We start from the raw sequence: 24,819 nt of genomic DNA, 5'->3' as shown, positions 1-24,819 counted from the left end.
TTGTCTCTGTCCTTAGAACATATGCCACTGAATATATATGATCAGTTCTATATCTTAAAATAATTTGTTATAATTTTTAAATCTTTGTGTACTTTTATCACTCAATATACAGTTAAATCATTTGTTTTGGTTTTCAGTTTGAGGAAATTTTTTCTTTTTGATTTTTAGGGTTTTTTTTTTTTTTAAAGATTTTATTTGTTTGAGGGGCGCCTGGTAGGTAGCTCAGTAGGTTAAGCCTCTGCCTTCGGCTCAGGTCATGATCTGAAGGTCCTGGGATCCAGCCCCCCGCATCAGGCTCCCTGCTGAGCAGAGAGCCTGATGCAGGGCAGAGAGCCTGCTTCCCCCTCTCTCTCTGCCTGCCTCTCTGCCTACTTGTGATCTCACTCTGTCAAATAAATAAATAGAATCTTTTTTAGAAAAAGATTTTATTTATTTGAGAGAGGTGGGGGGACGAGGGAGGAGGAGAAGCAGACTCCCCACTGAACGGGGACCCCCCCCCCCAACCTGGGGCTCTGTCTCAGGACCCTGAGATCATGACCTGAGCCCAAGGTAGATGTTTAACCAACTGAGCCACCCAGGTGCTGCCCCGCTTTTGATTTTAGTTTTTGAACATATACAATTTAAAGGTATACTAATAGAATATAAATTACTCATCATTGCCCAGAACACATCTAGAATAATGTGTTCACTTATGTTGTCGTATTTTAAGAACAAAGGGTGGGATGATACCAGTGATTCTGGCAATGCTCCGTCTTGTATCTGTAAAGAATTTTAAAACTATAATAAAACTGACTAAAAGTTTGCTTCTTTATCATCGTCATATGCCAGCAATTCTAAATACTGTCAGTAAGAAAATATTCCTCTCTGCCCTTGTTACACTGCTGAAAAGTTAATCAACGTGACTCTCCAGAGGAGAGTAAGAAGACTGAAGAATCTAGAAACCATAGCCCACGAAAGATGAAAGAAAAGATGCTTAATATCAATCAGAGAAAAAAAAATAAGAGGTTTACAGTTTCTTCATATATTTAAAGGCTCTCATGTAGAGACAAAGTTGGACTTTGTTTCTATTTCCAGGTGTCATAACTGGGTAGAAATTCAATTAATGATCCTAGTGGGATTTCAAGTCTGTAAAGGATCATGGTGTCCTTTATCTTCCCATTCAGAACCATGCTGGTGTCTCTTTATTTAATCAAGGCTTCTTTTATGCCCAATGGTAGATTTTTGTAATTTTCTTCATAGAGGTGCTAAGCATTCATTACTAATGTAATTTCTTGGTATTTTATACCTACTAATGAATTTATCAACAAGCTTTTTCCAAAAAAAAATTTTTTTTAATAGACATTGGAAAGGGATGCACATAATATTCTAGATAGCCCCAAAAGTTTAATCTCCTTGGCAACCTCAATTTTTTTTGAAAGTTTGTTAAGCATATAAATCATTAAAAGAAATTAATAAAAAGTTGCTATGAGAATATAATTTTACTGTCAAAGGGCTGTAAAATACATTATTAGAAAGCCTGACTCGGGGATCTTTTTAAAGCATCACTCTTCACTGGTGGCTTTAGAGATCTTTTACAGATTTAATTGTTGTTCTAGAAGAGAACATTTTCATACTTTACTTTGGTGAAGCATAGCCATATCAAATAACATTTCACGACTATACATTGCATAATCTTGGATATTTTCATATAAGAAGGCACTAAAGAAATTTAATTTTTCTGAAAATGCAACTCTTAAGTAACAGTGACTGTTTTTTATGGGATAGCTCCAGACCACATTTGCTTACTTCCCACGCTCTAGTTTTTCTGATGTCCTAAGCTTTAAGTATAGAGGTCAGAGTGACATTTTAGTGCTCTGGATTTGAATGTCGTAATCTTAAAATGGATATTATTCAGTATATCGAAAAGATTTAGTTCTGTTTTCTTTCTTATATTAAAAAAATGACTTTCAATTTTAATACTGTATTCATTTTTTAAAACCTTTTATCTTGAAATTGCAGATTTGCAAACAAGTATGAAGTTTTCTCATTCACCTTTCACTTAGAGTCCTGAAATGGTAAAATTTTACCACATTTGCATTGTGTCTTTTTTTTTTTTTAACATTTGAGAATTTATAGACGCGATATACCTTTACTTTTACCACCAAGTACTTCAGTGTCTATTTCTTGAAAACAAAAACATTTATCAAAACCAGGAAATTAACATTGTCTAGTCTGTAGACACTCAAATTTTGCCATTTATGCCACTAATTTCCTTTCTAGAGAAAAAAGAAACACCTTGTAACGAACGCTTCCTGGTCTGGGATCTAATCCCAGAATCATGGTACATTTAGTTGCCCTCTCTTATCTCTTTTAGTGTGGAACAGCTCCTCCACCTTCCTTTGTCTTTTAAAATTTGAAGAATATGGAACATTTTTTGTTTTTGTTCTTTGTGTAGTACTCTTCAATTTGGATTCTTTTGATTCCTCAGCATAAGATTTAAGCTCTGCTGTGATCCTATCAGGAGATACATGGTGTCTCTTTACTGTTAATATTAACTGTGATCCACTTGCTTCAAAATGTGAATCTCTACTACGTTAACACAGTTTTTATGTTTTCTAAAGTTTTGTTTTCCTTTGGTGGGTTGAGTCCGAGTCTTTTCCAGGACTCAATAAAAATAGCTAACTATAAACCTGTTTTTAAAAACCTTTTTAACCCTACCTTGTCTTAGACATTATAGCCTCTTAAGACTTTGGTTTGGGAGAAGTGGGTGGGGACAGGACAGGATTCCAGAGAACAGGGTACTGAGCTTGTTGGTTCCTGGAGTCAGGAGCCTCTGGCCTTGAGCATGACTGAATTGTGGATGGATTCCACTGGGTGGAATTCTTCCATGACTAAGTGACGGGACAGTCTGTGTGTCGTCATTTCTTTCCTTCATTCTGCAGTTTTGTCATTTGTTAAGGGGGGATTGTGATATCTCTTTAATTATCACAGTGGAATATGAGGTCAGAAAAAGAAGTAAATGTGAAAGTGTTTTTGTTTTTTTGTTTGTTTTTCGGATTCTTCTTCAGATTTTAATGGCTGAAAGATATCTCAAACAGCTGTTGCTTAGTAAGTTTGTGTATGGCCCAGTGGCTGACACAGAGATTTCCAGTGCATTTTTCTAGATCTGTCCTTGACCTGTTCCTATTCAGTACTTCTATTAATAACTTTCTTAGAAGAAATCATGAAGGTATTCTCAGTCTTGAGGATGAGAGAGAATCTGTATTCAAAATGAGCTTTACATTTTAGAATGAAGTCAGGCTCAGCAAGATGACATTTACTTACTTAAATTACAAAGATCAGTTACAAAATAAAGGACTGGTAAGTTTGTTCTGTAATGCAGGTGTGTTTGGTCACCAGCTTGATATGAGCAATTGCTAAAAACTTACTGTGATCCTATGCTCATCAAAAAGGATTATACTGCTCAGTTCATAGAAGGTAATAGTAATATTACCACTATGTTTTAAGAATATTTTAAAATGAGAGTGTATTTAGAAAATACACGCTTTTGGTGGGTATAGCTGTGAAATGCTGAAGTGCAACATGCGATTTTAAATCCATTTTCTTAACTGTGCCTTTCTTTTGAAAGATTTTATGTAGATTTTATACATTATGTATTTATCTATTATGTATTTTGAAAGATTTTATGTAGACTACATGCTTTTAAAATAATTTCATAATTAAAATCTTGTTTATCAAGCAATAAATACTATTTATCCAGTGGCTGCTCAAGCTAATAATGACAGCATAATGTAATCAAAAGACCATTTTTTGGTGTGCCTTGATATATATTTAAGGAATACAGATTAATTGAGCTGAATTCAAAGTAACAGTGTCAAAGTCTAGGACTAACTACATTTTTGAATTCATTTTTTACCATTATTACAGTTGCTGTGAAAATACTAAGGCAGACTTCATGATAGAGTTGTGATTAAAACATAATCATTAAGAACTAGTTGTATTTTGTTTGGTCATTTCTTGGGTTTTTGTTTTCTTTTCATTTTTTTTTTTTTCCCTGTAAGCTAAAAGTGGTGGGACCAAAGGATTTTTCTCATAATGAGACTACATCTCTCATGCGTCTGCTAATCACCAGGCCTATTTCCATTTAATCTCTGTTAAATAATAATAAAGAATATTTCAAGATAATTAAATTAAGAGGAAGGAACTTCTCTAAATTGAACAGGAGCTCCTTTTCCAAGAATGTGTTAACTGTTTCAGTCACACAGCTTGAAAGTTGAAAATTTATATGCTTTGCATAGATGGAAATCATCTTAAAGGTATAGCCTTACCATGGCCCTCTTGAAACACCTTCTCACAACATTCTTAGGTTTTCTTCCGACTTCTCGAGCTACCAGTGAGTATTCTCCACCAGCAGCTCTCTCTCTAGCTTGTAAATCCTGGAATTTCTTAGTCCGGTTCCTGTCTTTTCCCTCTGACCTTACGTAATCTCATATACGTTCTCCAAACTTTGACCTCCATCTATGTGTGTGTCTATGTCCACCTCTATCTCTGGGTTAGTCCACACCTCTCTTAGCTTCAAGCTTACATGTGTAGCAGCATTTGCTGACATCTCACAGCGGCAGTATCTGAAACAGAGCATATCCAAAACTAAACTCATCATCTCCATAAAACCTATCCCTCCTCTGGTTTCTCTTATCTCAGAAAATATACTTTCATTCATCCCCTAATACCAGAAATCAGAGAATTATTCTTGGTATCTTCTTCCATTGACACCATCTCGCATTCCAATCAGTTAGCAAGGCCCACTGATTTTACCTCCGAAAGTTCTGAGTGTGCTGTCCCCTGCTCTAAGCCATCGTCAGCAATACTTGTGTCATCTTGGAACGGGCTCTTCCGTGATCTTTGCTTTGCCACTCCTGGTGCTTCTGGTTGTATCTTTTAACTTTTGCCCCTTGCCAGTTTTATCTTTGTATTGCAGAAACACATCTTAAAAGAAGTAAGCCATATCTGGTTGCTCCCCGCTCGGACCCTTCATTAGTTTCCATGTTGGATAAGTCTTATAACTCGCAAGGCACTGCACGAACCTACCTTACCTTTACCATTTTTCCAATATACACCAGCCATATCGATCTCCTCTCGGATTCTTGAATTTGACCAAGTCTCCCTGCATTTAGCATATTCCCTCTGAAATAATTGTTCCTGTGTCCCTTTCCATTTTTAAAAACTATTCAGTCATTAATTTATGTCTATGATATATGAAAATGGCAGAAAGTTCATTCTGTACAAAAAATGTACAGTGAAAAAGTGATTTTCTCTTCTGTATTTTCCATTTTTTTGTGGTCAGATTTATGACTCATTTTTTAATGGTACTCAAGTATATGGCTTATTTTTGAACTTTTGTTGTTTTATTTTTACCTTACAATCTTTGATCAACCTGGAATTTCTTTTGATTTAGGAGGAGAGGCTAAGAGTTATCTCTGTTTTTTCCTCGTTACCTACTCAGCTATCCCAATACCATTTACTGAATAATTCATCTGATCTTCTGTTTTAAAGTGCCACCTTGGGGTGCCTGGGTGGCTCACTTGGTTAAGCATCTGCCTTCAGTTCGGGTCATGATCCCAGCATTCTGGGATCAGGCTCCAGGTTGGGCTCCTTGGTCAGTGGGGGAACCTGCTTCTCCCTCTTCCTCTGCCACTCTCCTTGCTCATTCTCCCACTCTCTCTCTCTCTCAAATAAATAAAATCTTAAAAAATAAAAACAAACTGCCACCTTTAGGGCTTCTGGATGGCTCAGTTGGTTAAGCAACTGTCTTCGGCTCAGGTCACGATTTCAGGGTCCTGGGATCGAGTCCTGCATTGGGCTCCCAGCTCCATGGGGAGTCTGCTTCTCCCTCTGGCCTTCTCCCCCTCATTCATTCTCTCTCTCAAATAAATAATTAAAATCTTTTTTTTTTAAGTAAAAAAGAAAAAGAAACCAAAAACCAGTTTTTTAAAAAAAATACTACCTTTATCTTGTACTCTGTTCTCATCTTATTTTAGTCTCTTCTAGTGTTCTTGTACTCATGCACTGTATTAAACTGTTTCTGGTAATGTCACTTTACAGTTTTTTTTAAAAATATATGGTAGAACTACTATTATTATTATTATTACTTTTAAATTTTTTTTTTAAAGATTTTATTTATTTATTTGACAGAGAGAAATTACAAGTACACTGAGAGGCAGGCAGAGAGAGAGAGAAGGAAGCAGGCTCCCTGCTGAGCAGAGAGCCCGATGCGGGACTCGATCCCAGGACCCTGAGATCATGACCTGAGCCGAAGGCAGCGGCTTAACCCACTGAGCCACCCAGGCGCCCCACTTTTAAATATTTTTTTAATAAATGGTAGAACTAGTCTCATCTTAGAACTATAGTTTTTTCAGTATTTTATGGCTTTTCTTAAATGTTTAATTTTCTATATGGACTTCAGAATTAACATGTTTTGTTTCTTTGTTTAAAACTCTTGATATTTTTGAGAATATGAATTTTTAGACACCTGAACATTTGGTGACTTTATAATCCTAGAGTTTCCTATCTAAAATTTTCTTTCCATTTTATCACTTCTTTTAAATTTTTTTATTACCATTTTAAAGATTTCTTCATAGATATTTGTACATTATTCTTGGATGTTTCACCCTATTTTATTGTCATTGGACTAGAATCACTATATTTTTAAAAACTGTTTTTTTCAGGATGCCTGGGTGACTCGGTCGGTTGAGTGTCCAACTCTTGATTTCATCTCAGGTCATGATCTCAGGGTCATGGAATCGAGCCCCATGTCAGGCTCTGCAATGGGCATGGAACCTGCTTAGGATTCTCTCTCCCCCTCCCCCTCCCTTGCACTTCACTGTCTCTTATTAATAACAACAACAACAACACACTGATTGTTTTTTTCAAACAAACAGAAATAGACCCAAAAGAGAACAAATTAATGATTGCTAGAGGGAAAGGAAGTAAGGGGATGAGGGCAGGGGGTGAAGGGAGTGGAAACACAGGCTTCCAGTGACGGAATGAGTAAGTCACGGGGTTGGAAGGTACAGCATAGGGAATGTAGTCAGTGGTATTGTAATAGTGTTGGATGGTGACAGGTGCAAGCTACACTTATGACCATAGCATAGGGTGTAGACTTGTTGAATTGCTGTGTTGTGCACCTGAAACTAGTGTGACATTCTGTATCAACTATACTTCAATTTTTTTAAAAATTGATTTGTTTTTTGAACTGAGAAAGACTGTTAATTTCACAGTTTCGGTGTGACTTTTATTATTGTCTAATATGTGTCTTGATTCTATCTTGTAATCTCCCCGGGAAAGAATTGTGTGTAATTTCTTCCTCATGCCATCTTCAGGGCCATGCATAGTTCCTACGTGCCACGTATAGTAGATGCTGCTTGCCAGTGAGTGGATGGGCTGGTTAATAGGTTGAGTGGGTGATTGAAGTGTCCCAAGTTTTGGAAATGTGTCTATTTCTAATCTTTTAATGTATTAATTTTGTTTTATTAGTTTATTCCCAAAATAAAAGTTGGGAACTTTGTGTACTTTCGGCATGCATTTTTAGACAAGGTTCTCAGCGACTAGGAGTTTAAGCATATCCGTTGATGTTAATTAAGTTCATGGTTTTGTTGATTCACCTTGTCAGACTGACTTGACATTTCCCTCTTTCAAACTTGTTCTTTTCAAGTGGTCTGAAATGTGGCGTGAGTGAAATTGCTCTGATGATAATAATTCTTTTATATTTTTAAATATCACTTCAAAATTTTGGAATAATTTAATATTTTTACTTCTGTGTTACAATTTGTGGGGTTGAGGCTTGGAGAGATCAAATCCTCACTGTCACAAAACTTCCAGTGGCTGGCTGGATCCAAATTTTAAAGTTTTCCAACTCCTGATTCCATGTTCCTTCTACTGTGGTATCTTCCAAATGGCAGGACTATTATTGCCTGTCTTCCAAGAACGTATTTATAGTATTGTGGGGAGAGGATCTTTCATACCACTTTGCTCTAGCAAGGCAGATTTCATATGGTTAACTAATTACACCATTGTATTTTTATAACTTTTCCCCCATTAGTGTATCCCCCTCACTTTTTAATAGCCTTTTAAGAGCAGCTCTAAATTCATAGCAAATTGGAGCAAAAAGTACAGAGAATTGCCATATGTACCCCGTCACCCTACACACACAGCCTTCCCTGCTATCATCTGTCTACACCAGAAGTGATACGTTTGTTACAATTGATGAACCTCCCTTGATATGCCAGTATCACTCAGAGGCCATAGTTTATGTTAGGGTTCATTCTTGGTGTCATGCATTGTATGGGTTTGACAAATGTATAATGGCATGTATCCACCGTTACAGTTTCATAAAAAATATTGGGTGTCTGGGTGGCTCGGATGGTTAAGCATCTACCTTCGGCTCGGGTCATGATCCTGGAGTCCCGGGATTGAGCCCCACATCGAGCTCCCTGCTCTTCAGGGAGCCTGCTTCTCCCCCTGCCTGTGCCTCTCTCTCTGTCTCTCATGAATAAATAAAATCTTAAAAACAACAACAACAGAATATTGCACTGCCCTTAAAATCCTCTGTGCTCTGCCTGTTCATCCCTCTCTCCCCACTAACCTCTGATAGCCACTGATCTTTTTTACCTTCTTCAGGGTTTTGCCTTTTCTAGAACGTCATTGAGTTGGAATCATACAGTAGGTAGCCTTTTTAGATTATCTTCCTTCCTAAGTAATAACACATTTAAGATTCCTCCATGTCTTCTCATGGTTTGATAGCTCATTTCTTTTTAGCTCTGAATATAATCTTCATCTTCTGGATGTACCACAGTTGATCTGTTTGCCTACTAAATGACCTCTTGATTGCTTCCAAGTTTTGGCAATTACGAATACTGATGTGAACACCCATGTGCAGGTGTTTAGGTGGACAGAAATTTCCAGCTCATTTGGGTAAATGCCAAGGTCCGTGATTGCTAGATCGTATGGTAAGAGTATGTTTGATTTTGTAAGAAAGCTGAAACTGTCTTCCAAAATGGCCATATGATTTTTACATTCTCACCAGTGCCAGGAGAGTTCCTGGCACTCGGCATCCTTCCCTGCAATGGTATTGTCAGTGTTCTGGATTTTGGCCATTCGAATGGGTTTGTAGCAGTATCTCATTGTTTTAATTTGCATTTCCTTAATGATATATGATGTAGAGCATCTTTTCATATGCTTATTTTCCTTTCGTATATCTTCTTCGATGAGGTATCTGTTTAGATCTTTTACCCATTTTTAAATCGTGTTGCTTGTATTCTTTTTTATCTTTTTAATACTCTCTTTTAACAGTTGTTTTTTCTTGGGTACCATCTAGTGGAAAACCACAGAGGGCTTTGAGGACACTGAGAATGGTTTATTTTTTCGAAGGAAAACTCCTCTCTTTCTCCTTTTCTCCTTTTCCTTTGTCTTTCAGTTATACCTGCCGCCACTTGCGGAGATATGTTTATGTGTTGGACAAACTGTGTTTCCCCCACTCTCACTGTTCTACGCTTCAGCATTGCTTCTCGACCCTCAGTGACAATGGAGAGGAACTCTTGTCTTTAACTTGCTCTCACATTCTCAGATCCTATGCTTCCAGGTTATTAACTCTGCTGTCCCTTTTCTGCATGCTGCATGCTCCCGTGACTACTGATTGCATGTTCGAACGGGACGCGTACCAGTCAAATGAGGACAGATGATAATTTATATTTGAAATGATGCTAAATAATTCTTTAAAATAATGGCTGGGATTTGTTAAGTACTTCATGTTTCAGGGGAGAGAGAATAGCTCTCAACCACACAGTTGTCGTGCAACTTTACAGAACTTTCCTAGACTTTGCTCCATTTGGGAATCTTTTGATTTAATATATACTAGCCAGGAGCACTCTGTTTTGTGTATGAATGGACTCTACAGTTGCCATTAATTACACGTGAATTTTGAGTTCTCTCCTGAGAGCTGGCTCTGGCACTTCCCCCATGTTTTGATAGAAGCACATTCAGCTAAGCAGGTTTGATTTTATAAGAAGGTAGAAATTATCCATTGGGTTTTGTATTTCTTCCTCCTTTTATTTGTGTACAGAGTGGTTATAAAATCAGCAAGTGCAGTGTGTCATGGATGAGTGTAGATCAAACAGAACAACGGTGGGTGTAGTAAGAAGGAAACAAGGCATTGATGTCAAGTATCAGAGAAAATCACCACCTGCTGTTTGGCGTCTGTCGTGCACCAAAATGGAGGGATAGTTTGACATTATACTGCCTTGTACTTGCAGTTGGCATTTTAAACACACATGTCTGTAAGTCAGAGAAGACTTCTGTGCCAGCCCTGTATTGTTAGCTAGGTTGTCTCCTCCGTGGAATGACTAAGAGGAAGAAGGAAAAAGCCCCACAAACACCTTCTGAAAGTAGCAGATGTTTTAAATTAAAGTAGATCTTTTCAGGTGAAGAAACCTACAAAAGCTTTACTCTACACAGGCTATCTAAGTGAAAACATTCTGATTTTTAAGAGTAGAAGATAGGGTGCCTGGGTGGGGTGGCTCAGTCAGAGTCAGTTAAGCGTCTTGCCTTCCAGGATCCTGAGACTGAGCCCCTCGTCCGGCGCTCTACTCAGCCTGGAGTCTGCTGCCCCCTCTCCCTCCTCCCCTCCCCCAGCTTGTGCACTTTTCTCTCACTTGCTTTCTCTCGCTCTCAAATAAATAAGATCTTTTACACTTGATCTTAGCCAGAAGGCCAAGAGGCGATAAATAAGATCTTTTTAAAGAAAAAAAAAAAAAAAGAGGAGAAGATAGTGTGACAGATATCTAAGTTGACAGCATGTTCTTGGTGGCAGAAACATTTGTAGACTCATAATGATATTGGTCAGATTCTTATTGAGTCAGTGGAGACATTTTTAAGAAATCAAAAGTCACAGGTGCCTGGGTGGCTCAGTCGGTTAATCCTCTGCCTTTGTCTCAGGTCATGATCCCAGGGATCTAGCCCTGCATCAGGCTCCCTGGTCAGCAGGACCCTGCTTCTCCCTCTCCCTGCCACTCCCTCTACTTATGTGCGTGCGTGCACTCTCTCTGTCAAATAAATAAATCTTAAAAAAAAAAAAGAAAGAAAGAAAGAAACAAACAAAAAAATCAGAGATAGAAAAGTGAGTGAAAATAATAGAGTAAACTCTTTTGCATATAATATGGGAGAATTTACCAAAGCAAAGCCATTTACTTTCAGTTGACTTAGGTAAAGTGAGGGAGTACTGGGTAAGTGAGAGTTTTATGAGTCAGGGACAGAACTTGTCTGTTTACAAGGAACAGAGAGAGCTGCCCCTCCTCACTGAGCCTCTTGAACAGGCAACATTAATTATTCTTGCCCTTATGTACCACGTACCTACCTGACTAAGGTTTTTCCAGAAAAAGAGAACCAGTAGGATGTACACACGTGCAGTCATGTGTACGGAGAGAATGAAAGATTGGGAATTACTTTAGGGAACTGGCTTTTGGACTGTACTGGCTGGCAAGTCTGAAATCTGTTGGGGCAGGCTGGAGATGTAGGTAAGCATTGATGTTGCAGTCTTAAATATTAGATCCACCGTGCAGGGCAGGAGTCTGGAAACCCAGGCGGGACTTTTGTGTTAGAATTTTGGGAAAGAATTTCTTCTTCCTCGGGAAACCTTAGTCTCTGCTCTTAGGGTCTTCAGCTGATTGGAGGAGACCTACCTACATTATAGAGAATAATTTGCTTGTCTTAAAGTTGGCTGATTATAAATGTTAATCTCATTTATTACAAATGTTAATCCCACCCACAGATACCTTCACAGCAGTGTCTTGGTGGGTGTTCAGCCACACCACTGGTACCATAGCCTGGCCAAGTTGGCACGTAAGGCTGCCATCAACTGCACTTCCCCTGTCTTTCCTCTGTGTATGTCTTCATGTACACGTCTGTCCTACCAGACGCCAAGCCTCATCGGTAGAGCATCCGTCATAGCCCTCCTTATGTGTCTGACCACACCTCACACAGCTGCGCGGTTCACCTGCATTAATACCAGTGGCAGCAGTTTGGGCCTTTTGCCATTTGTGATGGAGGCCATTAGCCACTTGTCTTTGGGGTCACAGCCCTCCCATCACAGGAACAGACAGGGGAGGGAGGCATACGGGGACACCTGGAGAGCTACAAGGCAGTGGAGGGAAAGGGACCAGGAAGACAAAGTCAGGAGGCGCGAAGAAAGTGCGGGGAGGAGAGGTAGAGGCAGCACAGGGCCCAAGCAGCCTGTGATTCCTGAGCCCCTTTCGCCCGGCTCCTGGCAGAGCTGAAGTGCACTTTGTTTCCAAGTTGGAACAGCGTTTCTTTCACATTTTCTGTTTCCTCTTTTAGCACCTTTCCTGCAGTGCCTCGGCCCCTGCCCACTCTGGTCCCCTTCTCATCCGTGGGCGGGTGTTCAGTACTCCCAGCCAAGGTGGGGGTCCGTACCTCCAAAGGGTCTGTTTTCAGTGCCGGGCAGGCCCTCCTCAGGACTGAAAAGCCCTTGGGAAATGTCAGGCTGTGGTAGATCAGCTAGATCCCCTGAGGAAATAGTCTGAGAGAGCTTCATGGCATTTTCGAAATGCTGTCCCTTTGCCAGCCTGCCCCTCTCTGGCTGTCAGCCGTCTTCCCTCACCTTACTCCAGGCCTGTTACAACAGATGTACTTTGTCTCAGCCCCCAAGTTCTGCCAGGCCCAGACCAGTTTTTCTGAATGGCCGAGAGGAAATACAGTAGTTGGCGACACAGGCCCCAGAGTTAAGGCAATGACCCCCCAACACCAGCTTTCCCGCGCCAGCACGTGCCAGCTCATGCAGTCTGGGACTGGGGGCCAGGAACCTTCACCATGGGATTTTCACAAAAGGAGAGAGCTGGTCGCCTTTGTGCTGTGTTCTTTTGTAGATGACTAACATCCTGCATCCACGCGGACACGTGGTCAAATGTATGCTAGTCTGCAGGTGACCGATTTTTCTTTCAGCAGAACTGTGTTACAAGAAGAGCAGAGCAAGCCAGACGCCTGAATGGAGCCATCTCCCACTCACTGCACCGTCTCAGATAGCTTTGGTTTAAAGTGTTTCACCAGAAGTGCGCAGTGTTTAAAATGTAACTGAGTCCCTGGATAGAGGTATCAGTTTATCCCTAAAGAACTTTGCCTTAGTCTAACTGGAATTACTGCTGTAGATAGAAACCTTGGTCATTGTACTGCAGACTTCTTTCCAGTATAAAAAGTGTTTTTATAGCATCTCTGAGAGAATGCTTCTGCATGCTTCCAATCTCAGGAGGCGGTGGAGTTCTTACCGTTTCAATGTTAGATTGTCCCGTTAAGTCCACCTGCCGATAACTTTTCAACCATTTTAAAATTTGTTTTTAAACAGTGGGTTAAAGCCTCTGCCTTTGGCTGAGGTCATGATCCTGGGGTCCTGGGATTGAGCCCTTGGATTGACTCTTCCCTGCTCTGCGGGAAGACTGCTTCCTCCTCTCTCTCTGCCTGCCTCTGCCTACTTGTGATCTCTGTCTGTCAAATAAATAAATAAAATCTTTTTAAAAAATTGCTTTACTATACTAGAGATATGATATAATCCTGGATTATTTTGTAATTGCATAAATTGCATATGTAAGGTTAAAAAATGGTAGAAAATAGTGGATTTATATAAAGAAATATCTGCCAAAAATTATTGAAATGCTAATGTCTTGGGATTTATCCTACGGAAATAACTTAACTCTAGGAAAGAGTTATATTTAGGAGCCAAATAAGGGATTGGTAAAGTAAACTACATTCTGTCAACTCAAGGGAATATGATTTAGCCTTGAAAAATATTATGAAGTAAAATAGAAATACAGAAAACTTTTGATATAATGTTAAGTGAGGAAAGAATGTAAAATTATATACTGCTATAAACAACTATATATTATATGCATCTGGACAAGAACTAGATGATATATACAAATAGTTGTGGAAATTAGTGAAGTATACATGAAATTTTAAGAAAATTTTTAAGCATTTAAAAATTACGTAAATTTAAATTATAAGTTTCTCCTTTGTTTTTTCTCTGCCCTCCCTCCACTGCCACAATTTAAGTGTGTATCTCTGGTTTTTCTTTTTTTTTTCTTTTTTTTCTTCACCAGCATCATGTAATATCATTTTATTAGTTGGCAGAGACATACAGTGGTTTATGGAAAGAGACATAGTTCCTTGATCTGTGATCACAGAAAATTTCTCTCAGCATATTTTAGAATTTTTATAGTTTTTGGGGGGGGCGTTTTTCTGACTAAATTGGTTTATTATTCTAAGTAAGCACAATGTTAAATCATGTCTAAACTGTAGTACTTTAAAATTTCGGAGTGTTTTCGTCATTTGGTATGTCTTTTATACTGTGGTTTAGAAAAATGACATCTGGTGCCATTTGATTGCTTTGAAAAAGGATTACATCTTAAGCATAAATCTAGGACAATCTTCTAATGAGTTTCCTCAAAAGAGGTTTGTTTTTTTTTTTTAAATTACTAGAACGGTCTTGTCATAGTGTATACCACTCACTAAATCTGTCATGAATAAATATTTGAAGCCATAGTAATAATTTTTCATGCATATGATACTGTCTTAATAATTCTGTTGTGGCTCTGTGCTTTATTGATTTCTGTGCCACTTCTGTGGCATGAAATGAAATGCATTATTCCACTTAAACCATTATGGTTTCCTTTTGAATTACATATTCACTACTTGATCCTGTCATCAAACTTATTCTATGTTCTGTAATGTGGTGTTCGGTCTTCAGGCTTACGTCTTTAGTACTCAGTGCCTATAAGACAAAACAGAGCAGGTAAATTCAGATCAGAAAAGTTGGGAAAAATAAACAATATGTATTTAAATATTTTTAGAATCACTCTTTTAATGCATGTTTTCTGGTTTGGGGATTGGGATTTTCTTTTCTCAAGAATTAAAAGAATGAATCGTCGGCGGTGCATTCTGGACAAACCGGCCACCATCTTTGCTTGGTCTCAGAGCTGAGGTGGATGGCTTTGCCCACCACCTTCTCTTCGCTTCTGTGACAGCGTACTCCTGGCTTTGTTCCCACAGGTTTGCCATTTCTTTTTAGGCCTTTGTTGTAAATATTAGAATTCCTTAAGGCCTGCTCCTAAGGCCCTCCCCTCTTTTCACTTAAGCTCTTACTTCAGGCATTTTCATCTCCTTTTATGACTTTACAGGTCATCCATGTGGCAGTATGTCCCAAATGACCAACTCTAGCTGCATTTCTGAGCTCCAACCCCAAACTGTCAGCTGCCACAGCGTTAACATCACCACTCGCCCCTCTCACACCCCATCTCCCAGGCCAACTCTTAAACCTTTCTCCACAAACTTTTTCTGTTTGTCTCCTCTATCTTGGCAAGTGGTGTCTCCCGCCATCAAGACACTTATGCCCATCTCTTGAGAATCATCAGGATTTTCTTTCCCTCACCTCCTACATCCATCCTCTGTCCATTTCTGTTCTGTTTCTAAAATGTAAATGGAACGTGTCCTCTTTTCTCTGTGCCTGCTGCCAGCCACACCAGCTCAGACCATCCCAGACCATCTCCACCTCATGTGTAGTGGTGGTTTCCTGTGCTCTCAGTACAGACCACCCACCCCCAGTCCCTTACCAAGCAACCATCTGAAGAGAATCGAAATCAGATTCCGTCTCTTCCTTGCTCTGATGGCCTCAGTGGCCACCCTCTGTCTTTGGGATGACACACTCTCTAGCCACACCAACGGTCTTTCTTTTCCAGGATTTGCTGATCCCTTTCCTGTCTTAGGCCTTTGCATATGTTCAGAATGTTTCTTTCTCTGCTCTACTCCATTTTTTCTACACTTCTTACTTCCTTACATGGGGCTTTTCCCTTATCCCTAAATCCATTGTTATGCTTGATACCATGTTTCTGCTCACACATACATTCTCTCTCTCTCTCTTTTAGAGTACACTGTAAGCTCCAGGTGGACAGAAAATGTGTGGATTTTAGTCCGCTCATCATTAGCACCTAATGTGATACTTAGGTCCACAAAATGGCCGCTCTTCAGAGATTTCTTGGCTAGAAGCAATAAGATGGCAATCCTATTAAAATACTATTGCAGGGGCGCCTGGGTGGCTCAGTCGGTTGAGTGTCTGACTCTTGGTTTCCGCTTGGGTCATAATCTTGGGGTCGTGGGATCAGGCCCCACATTGGGCTCTGCACTGGGCATAGGGCGTGCTTGAGGTGCTGCTTCTGCCCCCCACCCTCTCCCTCAACAAATAAATAAATAAAGCTACTACATCTTCAAAAAAGCATTCAAGATAGCATAATTAGATAATTAAGTATCCTGGTGATAGTTTCTATAGTTATGTAGTAAAACTGCCTGGCATATGCCATTCATTATTCTTTCCTTAAATATTTTACAGACTTTCTACTTTTTGGATTTACATGGTAAACCATGACCATCAAATCAGTATCAGTATGCTTTGAAAGGTGCCTCGTAAAAATGCAAAAATAATATTTTCTCGGGTGGCTGTAGTCAAGCAGAAGAAACTCAAAGGGAAAAGTAAAATTATTTTACTTTAAATTTTGCCTCTTGAAATTTAAACACAATACTATAAAATAACCTGAAAATAGAGTAGTTTTAACAAGCTTTATCACCACCTTCCACCCCTGCAGTTTTCCTTTGGCATAAATAAATTATGGAGGCTACCGGCCGTAATAGTGGTAACAGAATGAAGGTTCAGAAATATGGATAAGAAATAAGAAAGTATATCACAGTATGTATTAAAAATTCTATTTAACTTCCTTTTTAATTCAAAATTCTTTAGTAGTGAAGCAAACAGATTTGTTATACTATCCCTACTTGGAAATGTTTTTAAAAAATGTTTTCAGTGTGTTACGTCTACAAATATTGGTAAGATTTATTGAAGACCAACAGTGGCATTAAAACCCCACTTGAAACAAATGCTTCTTTAGCCTGCCATGGTCGTTGGCCCTGAACTATCACCCAGTTGTACAGCATTTGTCCAGAGGGAAGAAATTTAGATTAAATCAATAATTAAAACATAACAGAAGATACTTCTTCTGGGAAAAGGATGTTATGAGAATTTGGACATATGGAAACAAACTTAGAAAGAAGTGACAGAATCTTAGGGAAAAACAATATGAAATTCATATGTGATCCAAAAAAATGGTGATTCCTCCCCCGCAAATGTTCTCAGGTATAGAGCGTTGGTAAAGGAGGCACTCACATCACAGCGTTTTACCTGTGGGTGTATAGGTATAACCAGAGTTCCTGAAGGTGAACAGGGCAGATAACAAATTAAAATTTCTCTTGGAGGTTAGACTGTGTATGGAGGCCTTGGAGAGGGTACAAAATTCCCTCCCTCCCCCTCCATTGGATGCTCTTAGCCTGGGGCTGCCATGTGCAGGGAATTCCGTGTGCATATTCAGACATGCAGAGTTGCATAACTGCTTATTAGAGAAATATTCTTGGTCACTAAATGTCCGAGAGACTGAAACTTACAGGGTTTCCCATATATGGAAGAAAAGTGATTCCGCCTACTCTCCATGCGTTGGCACGTCATAATGCCAGCCCTTACATATGTTTGACTTCCAGAATTTAAATAGGTGGTGACATAAATCAGAAGTTAACGTTTGTTGAAGTAATATACTGGCATTCAGTAACTCTGTTGTCATGCTTGCGATGAGGAAGGTAAATTCTTTTCAGTGTGGCCCTGAGTAGGAGTGGCATTTGTTCTAAAACCGTCCCTCTACGTTAGATGGACAACAAAATTACTAATTTCTATCTTACAAAAGATGAGGAAGCAGAGGAGACTGTAGAGAAATTAAATGGTTTGGCAGAGACCACACAACAAAGCAGAAGTAGAACCCAAGTCTCTCAGAGTCTCTACTCTGATCAGTTTCATCTTCACTGAGTGTCACCGCATGAGAGAGAGAGAGAGAAAAACGCATCTCATCATACGTGTGCAGAATGAATTACTCTCAATAGATAGCTGCTTCTATTTTTTAAAAATCTCAGTTCACTCCTGTTACATTTTTAGTCTCCACCCTGCAGATCTGAGCTGGAATGGGAACTGAAGAGGACCTCATTTTCGTAGGCATTTGTCCCACGTGCATTCTTACATTGATCTAAACTAGAGTCAGATGTGTTCCAACAGGCCGCTCATTTTCTGTAACAATTCTATGAACTAGCTGTCTATAATAGGTAGTTCATTAAAAATTAATTTTTAAATGAACTTGAGATGTACAGTATAGATTTTCTAAAGGCTGTATCGTGGAGCATGCATACAAAATATTTTCCTTGCCCAGTAATGCTAGTAGTAGCCACTACTTATTGGGCTCTTGCTCTTTAACAGACATGGTTCTAATTATTAACTATTTTTATTTTAATCCTCGAGGCAGCTCTCTGAGATTGTTAATTATCCCCATTTCATACGCAAGGGAAGTGATGCATGGGCTGTCTTAATACTTCACTAGAAGATGGTAAAGCCAATATGGAAATGCAAATATTCTGGCCCTAAAAGTCCCATTTTTAACATTTTACTGCCTCCCATCAAACTTTTTAACAACAGTATGATTTTATGAAGTAACTTTGCCTTTCAAATTATTTTAACCCATCTTAAAAAGCCCACTACAAATCTGATATTGTTTGATGATTATATATTTTAAACTAATTGTTTTTAAGGTCTTGAACTTCTGTTCTCTGCACACTCACAATTTCATTTGGAGATAGTTCATAAAACTGATGAAAATTTAAAATTGGAGTGTAGGTTATAGATCCAGAAATTCAAAACTGTATTTCTCTTCCTCTAAATTCTGTGTATGGACCATTTAGTGTGCTTGTTACTGTCTAAACATGTAATCTCTCCTGATTTTCAAAGCTACTAATCCTTACAAAAATCCTTACTTTGACATATCAGATGTCCAAGTTTGGTGTTAATTTTTGACATAGATTTGATTTTTTTTTTTCTCAAAGTAATAGTAGATACAAGCTGTTCTCAAAGGATTTTTAACCAGATTTCACAAAGCACCCCAGAGAATAAATTATACATTTTACTTGCCACCAGGAAAAGAAACAAGCAGTTTGCAACTGGAAATAATTTCTAATAGTGACTTAAAGTCTTAGAGCTCCCTTGTTATTCCTCCATTCAGTGTCTACCAGTTGTGCTACTCTTCTGTCATTAGACAAGCAAACCAAATAAAAAGTTTTCCTAGGGATTTAGAAGTATAGTTAACTGTTATATATGCATGTGTGTGTTAGTCCAGATAACATTTATATAGAGTTTTTAAATGTCTGTTAAATTTGTTGTACCTGAGGCTGATGCTAGGAATTTCTTATGTGCATTCATTTCAAGTAGCAAAAAGTATAAGCCAGTAGGAAATTCAAGTCCTATTACTCCTGACAGTAGAAGATTGAATAATTTAATATGTGGTCTGTCCATCCTAGCACACAGGGCTTGTGGCAGCAGTGGGAATCTGGCAGAGAGAGCAATTTGTGTCTTGTTAATGTAGGCCCAGCTTTTAGGATTCATCTCCTATCCCTCAGTCCTGAACTTACAAAATCACATTTAAAGGTAGCAGTTAGTATCTTTTCTGTAGAAAGTAAAGGAAGTATCAACAAATCAATCTAGAACCAGTGAATACATGGCTGCTGGTGTATTTATTTATTTCAACATGTTCAATAAGAAAAGCACATCTGGGGAATACTTTTCATTGGTTAGCTGATTGTACGATAGTCTCTACTAGCCTTGAATGGTCAGGTTGGAGAGCCTCACTGTGGATTAAATACTGGTCAGTGAAATGCAATGGGCAATCATCTGTGGGTTTTGTTTTGTTTGTTTGTTTGTTCCTTCTTGCTGTTTCCTTGTGTAACAAAATTACCACAGCAAGCAAGATATTGAAGCAATGTATTGTGGTAGTCTGATTTAATGGAAAGAAAAGAGCCTTAATTTTCACCAAATTTTTTTTTAAAGATTTTATTTATTTATTTGACAGACAGAGATCACAAGCAGGCAGACAGGCAGGCAGAGAGAGGGAGAGGAGGAAGCAGGATCCCCGCAGAGCAGAGAGCCCGACGCGGGACTCGATCCCAGGACCCTGAGATCATGACCTGAGCCGAAGGCAGTGGCTTAACCACTGAGCCACCCAGGCGCCCCTAAATTTTTTTTTTTTTTATATGCCTTCTGAAGAATCACTCAGTGTCTTTGGATTTCTGTGCCTAGGCACTAAACTGCAACAGGAGGTGTCCAGGCTACAAAATTTTGTATGACACTTGGTGTGACTGTTGCAAGAGTCTGTGGCATTTCCTGTTACCATGGTTTAGAGACATTTTATTTTGCCCTCACTGTCTGATTTTCTAGTCCCTCCCTTCCTCTTGTGGATATAATGATGACAATAATAACCTGTGTCTGCACCGAATGGGTGTACATTAGTAACTTGTGGTTCCACTGAAAGAGGGTCCTCATGAGCTAGAATCATGATAGAAACTAAGAGGCATTGATTCCAGACTTGTAAATGCAATTCATTCGTGCCCCTGAGTGACTCTTGGGTCGTTTGTTCTTATTCTCCTTTTGCTCTGTTTGCCTGCATTCTTGTTATGTGGTCATTTCTGGGCTTAACTTACTGTTCAACAGACAGTACATGCAGACTGCTTGCTTTTTAAAACTGCACTGGGGGCAAAATACTGTTAGAGTAGATCCCCTGTTGCTTCCTGGGTACTCATGTGCCACTTAGAAGTTTGACCAGAGCTATAAATCCAAAGTTGTTGTTGTTGTTTTGCCCTGAAGAAGGCGTAGCAACTATATCCATACTCTTTTCTTTTTTTACGTTTTTATTCATTTAACTAATTGTTACACCCCAAATGGGGCTTGAACACATGACCCCAAGATCAAGAATCACACGCTCTTCCGACTGAGCCATTCAGGTGCCCCTGTACCCATATTCTTGAGGGGAATTTCTCACTTATGAACAGCCACATCTTAAAGACTCACTGATCTCTTTCATTGTCTTTGTACCACGACGTACCCACCGATGACATACTAAGAATACTCATCTCCTGTGTACTCCTATCTGGGTTTTGTTGAAGAATGTGAGGCAGACTTACTGAGGGGGACTGCTTCCGTGGGGTTTTGGAATAGGGGAGAGAGATTAGGCTCTCAACTCTGACTACAACAAAGGAAAGTGGGCTTCTAGTCAAACAGCAACCTGGGGGGAGGTGAGTGTCCACAGAAGGAAAATTATTAAGAAAGTAGGGTAATTCTTTTTTTATTTTAAGATTTTATTTATTTATTTGACAGAGAGAGATCACAAGTAGGCAGAGAAGCAGGCAGAGTGAGGGGGGAGCAGGCTCCCTGCTCGATCCCAGGACCCTGAGATCATGACCTGAGCCCAAGACAGAGGCTTAACCCACTGAGCCACCCAGGTGACCGGAAGTAGGGTGATTTTTTACTAAACTGATGTAACGGGATTCTTACTGAAGGCAGGCTAGGGCTATTAGCTATGACCTGGGGGGATTTTAGAGGATGAATATTTAATCAGATATTTAGGGTGGGGGGACTCTGCCCAAATCAGCTTGACAGGATGCTTAACACTGGGCTCCTAGAGGACATGTCCAGGGATGGAAGGTGTTCATACTCAGGAACCTGACTAAAGTCGGGTCCAGGAAAGAGTCTTTTTTAGATTGTGTACTACCAATGAGGATGGTCTTCCTTTCAGCTTCCAAATAACCACATCTGACTGGCCCTCGAGCCTCTGAAAGCAGGAGTTGGATTTATCATTTTTAGTAAGATCCCTCTGGTTTATGTATTTTCCTTGTTGTTGTTGTTTATAGCTATAGTATAGGTCTCAAAGCTCTACTTGGATATTGTCAAGTTTGTCAGGAGTTGCATTGTTTTTGATGTGAGTGAATATGGTGAAAACCTCAATGTAATAGCAAAAACATTTCACATTTGAGCCTCCGAGAGGTTAGTCTGACAGATTTGATCCATAAATAGGACAGGTGGGCGGATGGGCGCTCCCAGGTGGGCTTCACCGACGGAAGTGACTTTTAAAAAGTGATTTGAGGATAGAAATTTGGTAGATCAGTAGGTTGTTCCCGGCGTCGGGGGCGGCATGAAAGCAAATAGAGGCAAGAGTAGGCGAGGGAGACCAAGGGTTCACTTGGGAGGAAGGAGCGGGACGGGACCGGGTGTGGGAGGACAGCAGACCGAAAATTCAAGTGCAAGTGCCACCGGGCCATCTGCAGACAGCTGTGCTGTGCACATGGAGAGCCCCGGCGATGAGGAGAGCTGTGGGTGCCCCCAGAGGAAAGAATGCTGGCAGATCAGCGTGTTTCTTCATGCAGTGAGAAAGATAGTGAATGGGCAAAGGAATAAAGGAAGTGATCATCAAGTGGGTGACCATGTAACTTACCCATCCAACCGGGACCCTTTAGGAGAAGAAAAGGGGACTCTTATTTATCGTTCCACGAGGACAGAATGCATGAACTGGGACTATCCTAGGCAAATTGGCATGGACCTTATCCCGTTATTATTAAATACTCCGTTTGGAGCTCCTTAATAGATCACCAAAACAGGGGAAATTAAAATTCCAAATTTTGAAAGTGGTACATCATACCCTCCCTTTAAAAAAGAAACTGTAAATAGTTAAAGTAGCAGATTCTGGCCAGGGTTAGCAGACCCATTGCTGAGTCTGATTTGCAGGTGCTGGCATTTTCGTCAGCGGTGGAGTCTAGGTTTAAATGAGGGGATGTGTGCAGGACCCTTCGCTGGTGCTGGTGCTGGGCCCACACTCTGGTGTCGTGGTGACCCCAGCGACCAGTTATCTGTGCTCAGCCTGGTTTCCGTTTGGGTTAACTTAAAGTAGTAAGTACTTGAAGCTTTCTGATGTTGCTGGCAGCTTTGTGCCTTTTGTTCGTGACGATAATTCAGGAATTAAAGAGAAGTTAGTTTAGAAAACTATTTTTCATTCCGGCTTCAACATTCTACAGCTCACATCTCACTGTCTGTGCCAGTTCTCACTTTTCAGAAGCAAACAGACTTTTCACCATCCTGTTATTGAATTATTGAATATAGCAATTCTCATTTTGCATTAAGGTAAACCTTAAAGATGTTTTCAGCAGCAGCATGCTTTTCCAGTTCCCGTTCTGCAGGGGATTGATGACTAAAGAATAATAATTTAATTTCCAGCTTTAAGTAAGAAAGATGAAACTTACTTTTGCTAGGAGTGAGATGGAGTGATCTTGGCAAATAATAGTGATGTGTTTTAGGTTTTTTAAGCTTCAGAAAATCAGTTAAAGAGATTCATGAAATGTTTACCAGTAATCTGACTTGAACGTGGCCTTCTTCAGTTCACTTGCATTTATTATTCCTTTTTCCTAGAATGTTCTTTCCTCAGATAGCTAGCTGCACACCTCACATCCCCACTTTCTTTAGGTCCTTGCTTAAATATCACCTCCTCAATAGAGCCCTCTCTGGTTACCCCATTCTGAAACCAGAGCCCTGTCCAGACTCCGTTCTTTCTTCCGCTTTTATTGTTGTAAATGACATTCTAGAAGCTATGTGATTGTTCTTCACACCTCCAAGATATAACTAGAGTAACTAGAACTCTTTGATGGAATAAAAATGTGAGCTTGTCTGATACCTCAGTAACCCAGTCCTTAAGGAACTGAGCTTTCTTTTAGTGTTAATTTGCATGTAAACAGGGTTACAGCCAATCTGATCTTGGTTTGGAGGGAGTCATGCTGGTAATGACTAAGAATGAAACAGCAGAGCAGCACTGTTTCAAGTATAGCCCTCTGGAGAAAAGGCAGAAATAATTTTTTTTTCAACTGAGGAGTTTGTACTACTGGCCCTGGAGACCCAAGAACCCTACCTGCCTTCTAGTTGAGAGAGGAACAGCCTCATCTTAACCACCTCCCTGTATCTGTGAGCTCAACGTGCTGTAAAAGAAAAATATCAGACTGAGAGGCTTAAACATCACACATTCATTTCCTCATAGTTCTGGAGGCTGGAGTCCAAGGTCAAGGTACTAACTAGTAGGGTTGGTGTCTGGTGAGGGCTCTCCCCTTGGGTTGCAGATGGCTGCCTTCTGTGGCTGTGTGCTCAGATGATTTGTTCTTTGTGCAGGGTCCTGGGCAGAGAGACAAGGGAGGTCATTCTTTAGTGTCTGTCCTCAGGAGAACAGTAATCCTGTTTAATAGGGCCCCACCCTTATGACCTTGATTTAGCCTTAATTACTTCCTTACTCCAAATATAGCAACACTGGGGAGTTAGGGCTTCAACATATGAATTTTGGAGGAACGCATACATTCAGTCCATAACATGCTGCATCCCAAATTATTTCTATTTCTGAGTTTCCTTCAGTTAAACTTTTTTTTTTTTTTTTTTTTTTTTTTTTTAAGTTTGAGAGAGATTAGAGCAAGCAAGATGAAGGGCTTGATCCCAGGATACCGGGATCATGACCTGAGCCAAAGGCAGGTGCTTAGCTGACTGAGCCACCCAGGCACCCACAATTAAACATTTTTTGAGAAACTTTTAAATATATAGGTACTGTACTGGGTACCAAGAAGGCCAAAGTGAATTATTTCATGCTCAAGAACTTTATATTTTAGTAAAGGAGATAGACTGGATACAGCTAACTAGAAAATGTGATGAGAGGTTTTTTTCCCCTAAGTTTGAAGGGTGGTGGAAAGTTGCTGGGCAGACTGATGTAGGAAAGGGAAGTATAGGCCAGGAGGTCAGTGTGAGCAAAGGCGTGACCTGTTCACCAATGAGCAGATCAACGTGGATAGTGTTTGAAG

The 24,819-nt window shown here is 39.7% G+C and overlaps 1 protein-coding gene across 2 annotated transcripts in view; it reads left to right on the top strand.

Annotated features, from left to right (window-relative positions):
- The window catches only part of DYM (dymeclin), a 334,042-nt gene that overhangs the window by 180,083 nt on the left and 129,140 nt on the right, over window positions 1–24,819 (top strand). The window contains exon 14 of one of the 2 annotated variants that reach the window (XM_045065612.1): window positions 9,452–9,616. The exons of the other annotated variant lie outside the window; for it this stretch is intronic. Within the exon in view, the coding sequence (XP_044921547.1) occupies window positions 9,452–9,616 (165 nt within the window). The remainder of the gene's footprint in view (window positions 1–9,451; window positions 9,617–24,819) is intronic. 2 annotated transcript variants of the gene reach the window in all.

This window comes from Mustela putorius, unplaced genomic scaffold (assembly GCF_011764305.1).
Source record: "Mustela putorius furo isolate JIRA1106 unplaced genomic scaffold, ASM1176430v1.1 tig00003858_pilon_pilon_pilon, whole genome shotgun sequence".
Taxonomy (NCBI): Eukaryota; Metazoa; Chordata; class Mammalia; order Carnivora; family Mustelidae; genus Mustela; species Mustela putorius.
Note: the sequence above shows the minus strand (reverse complement) of the source record. Positions and strands in the feature narration are given on the sequence as shown.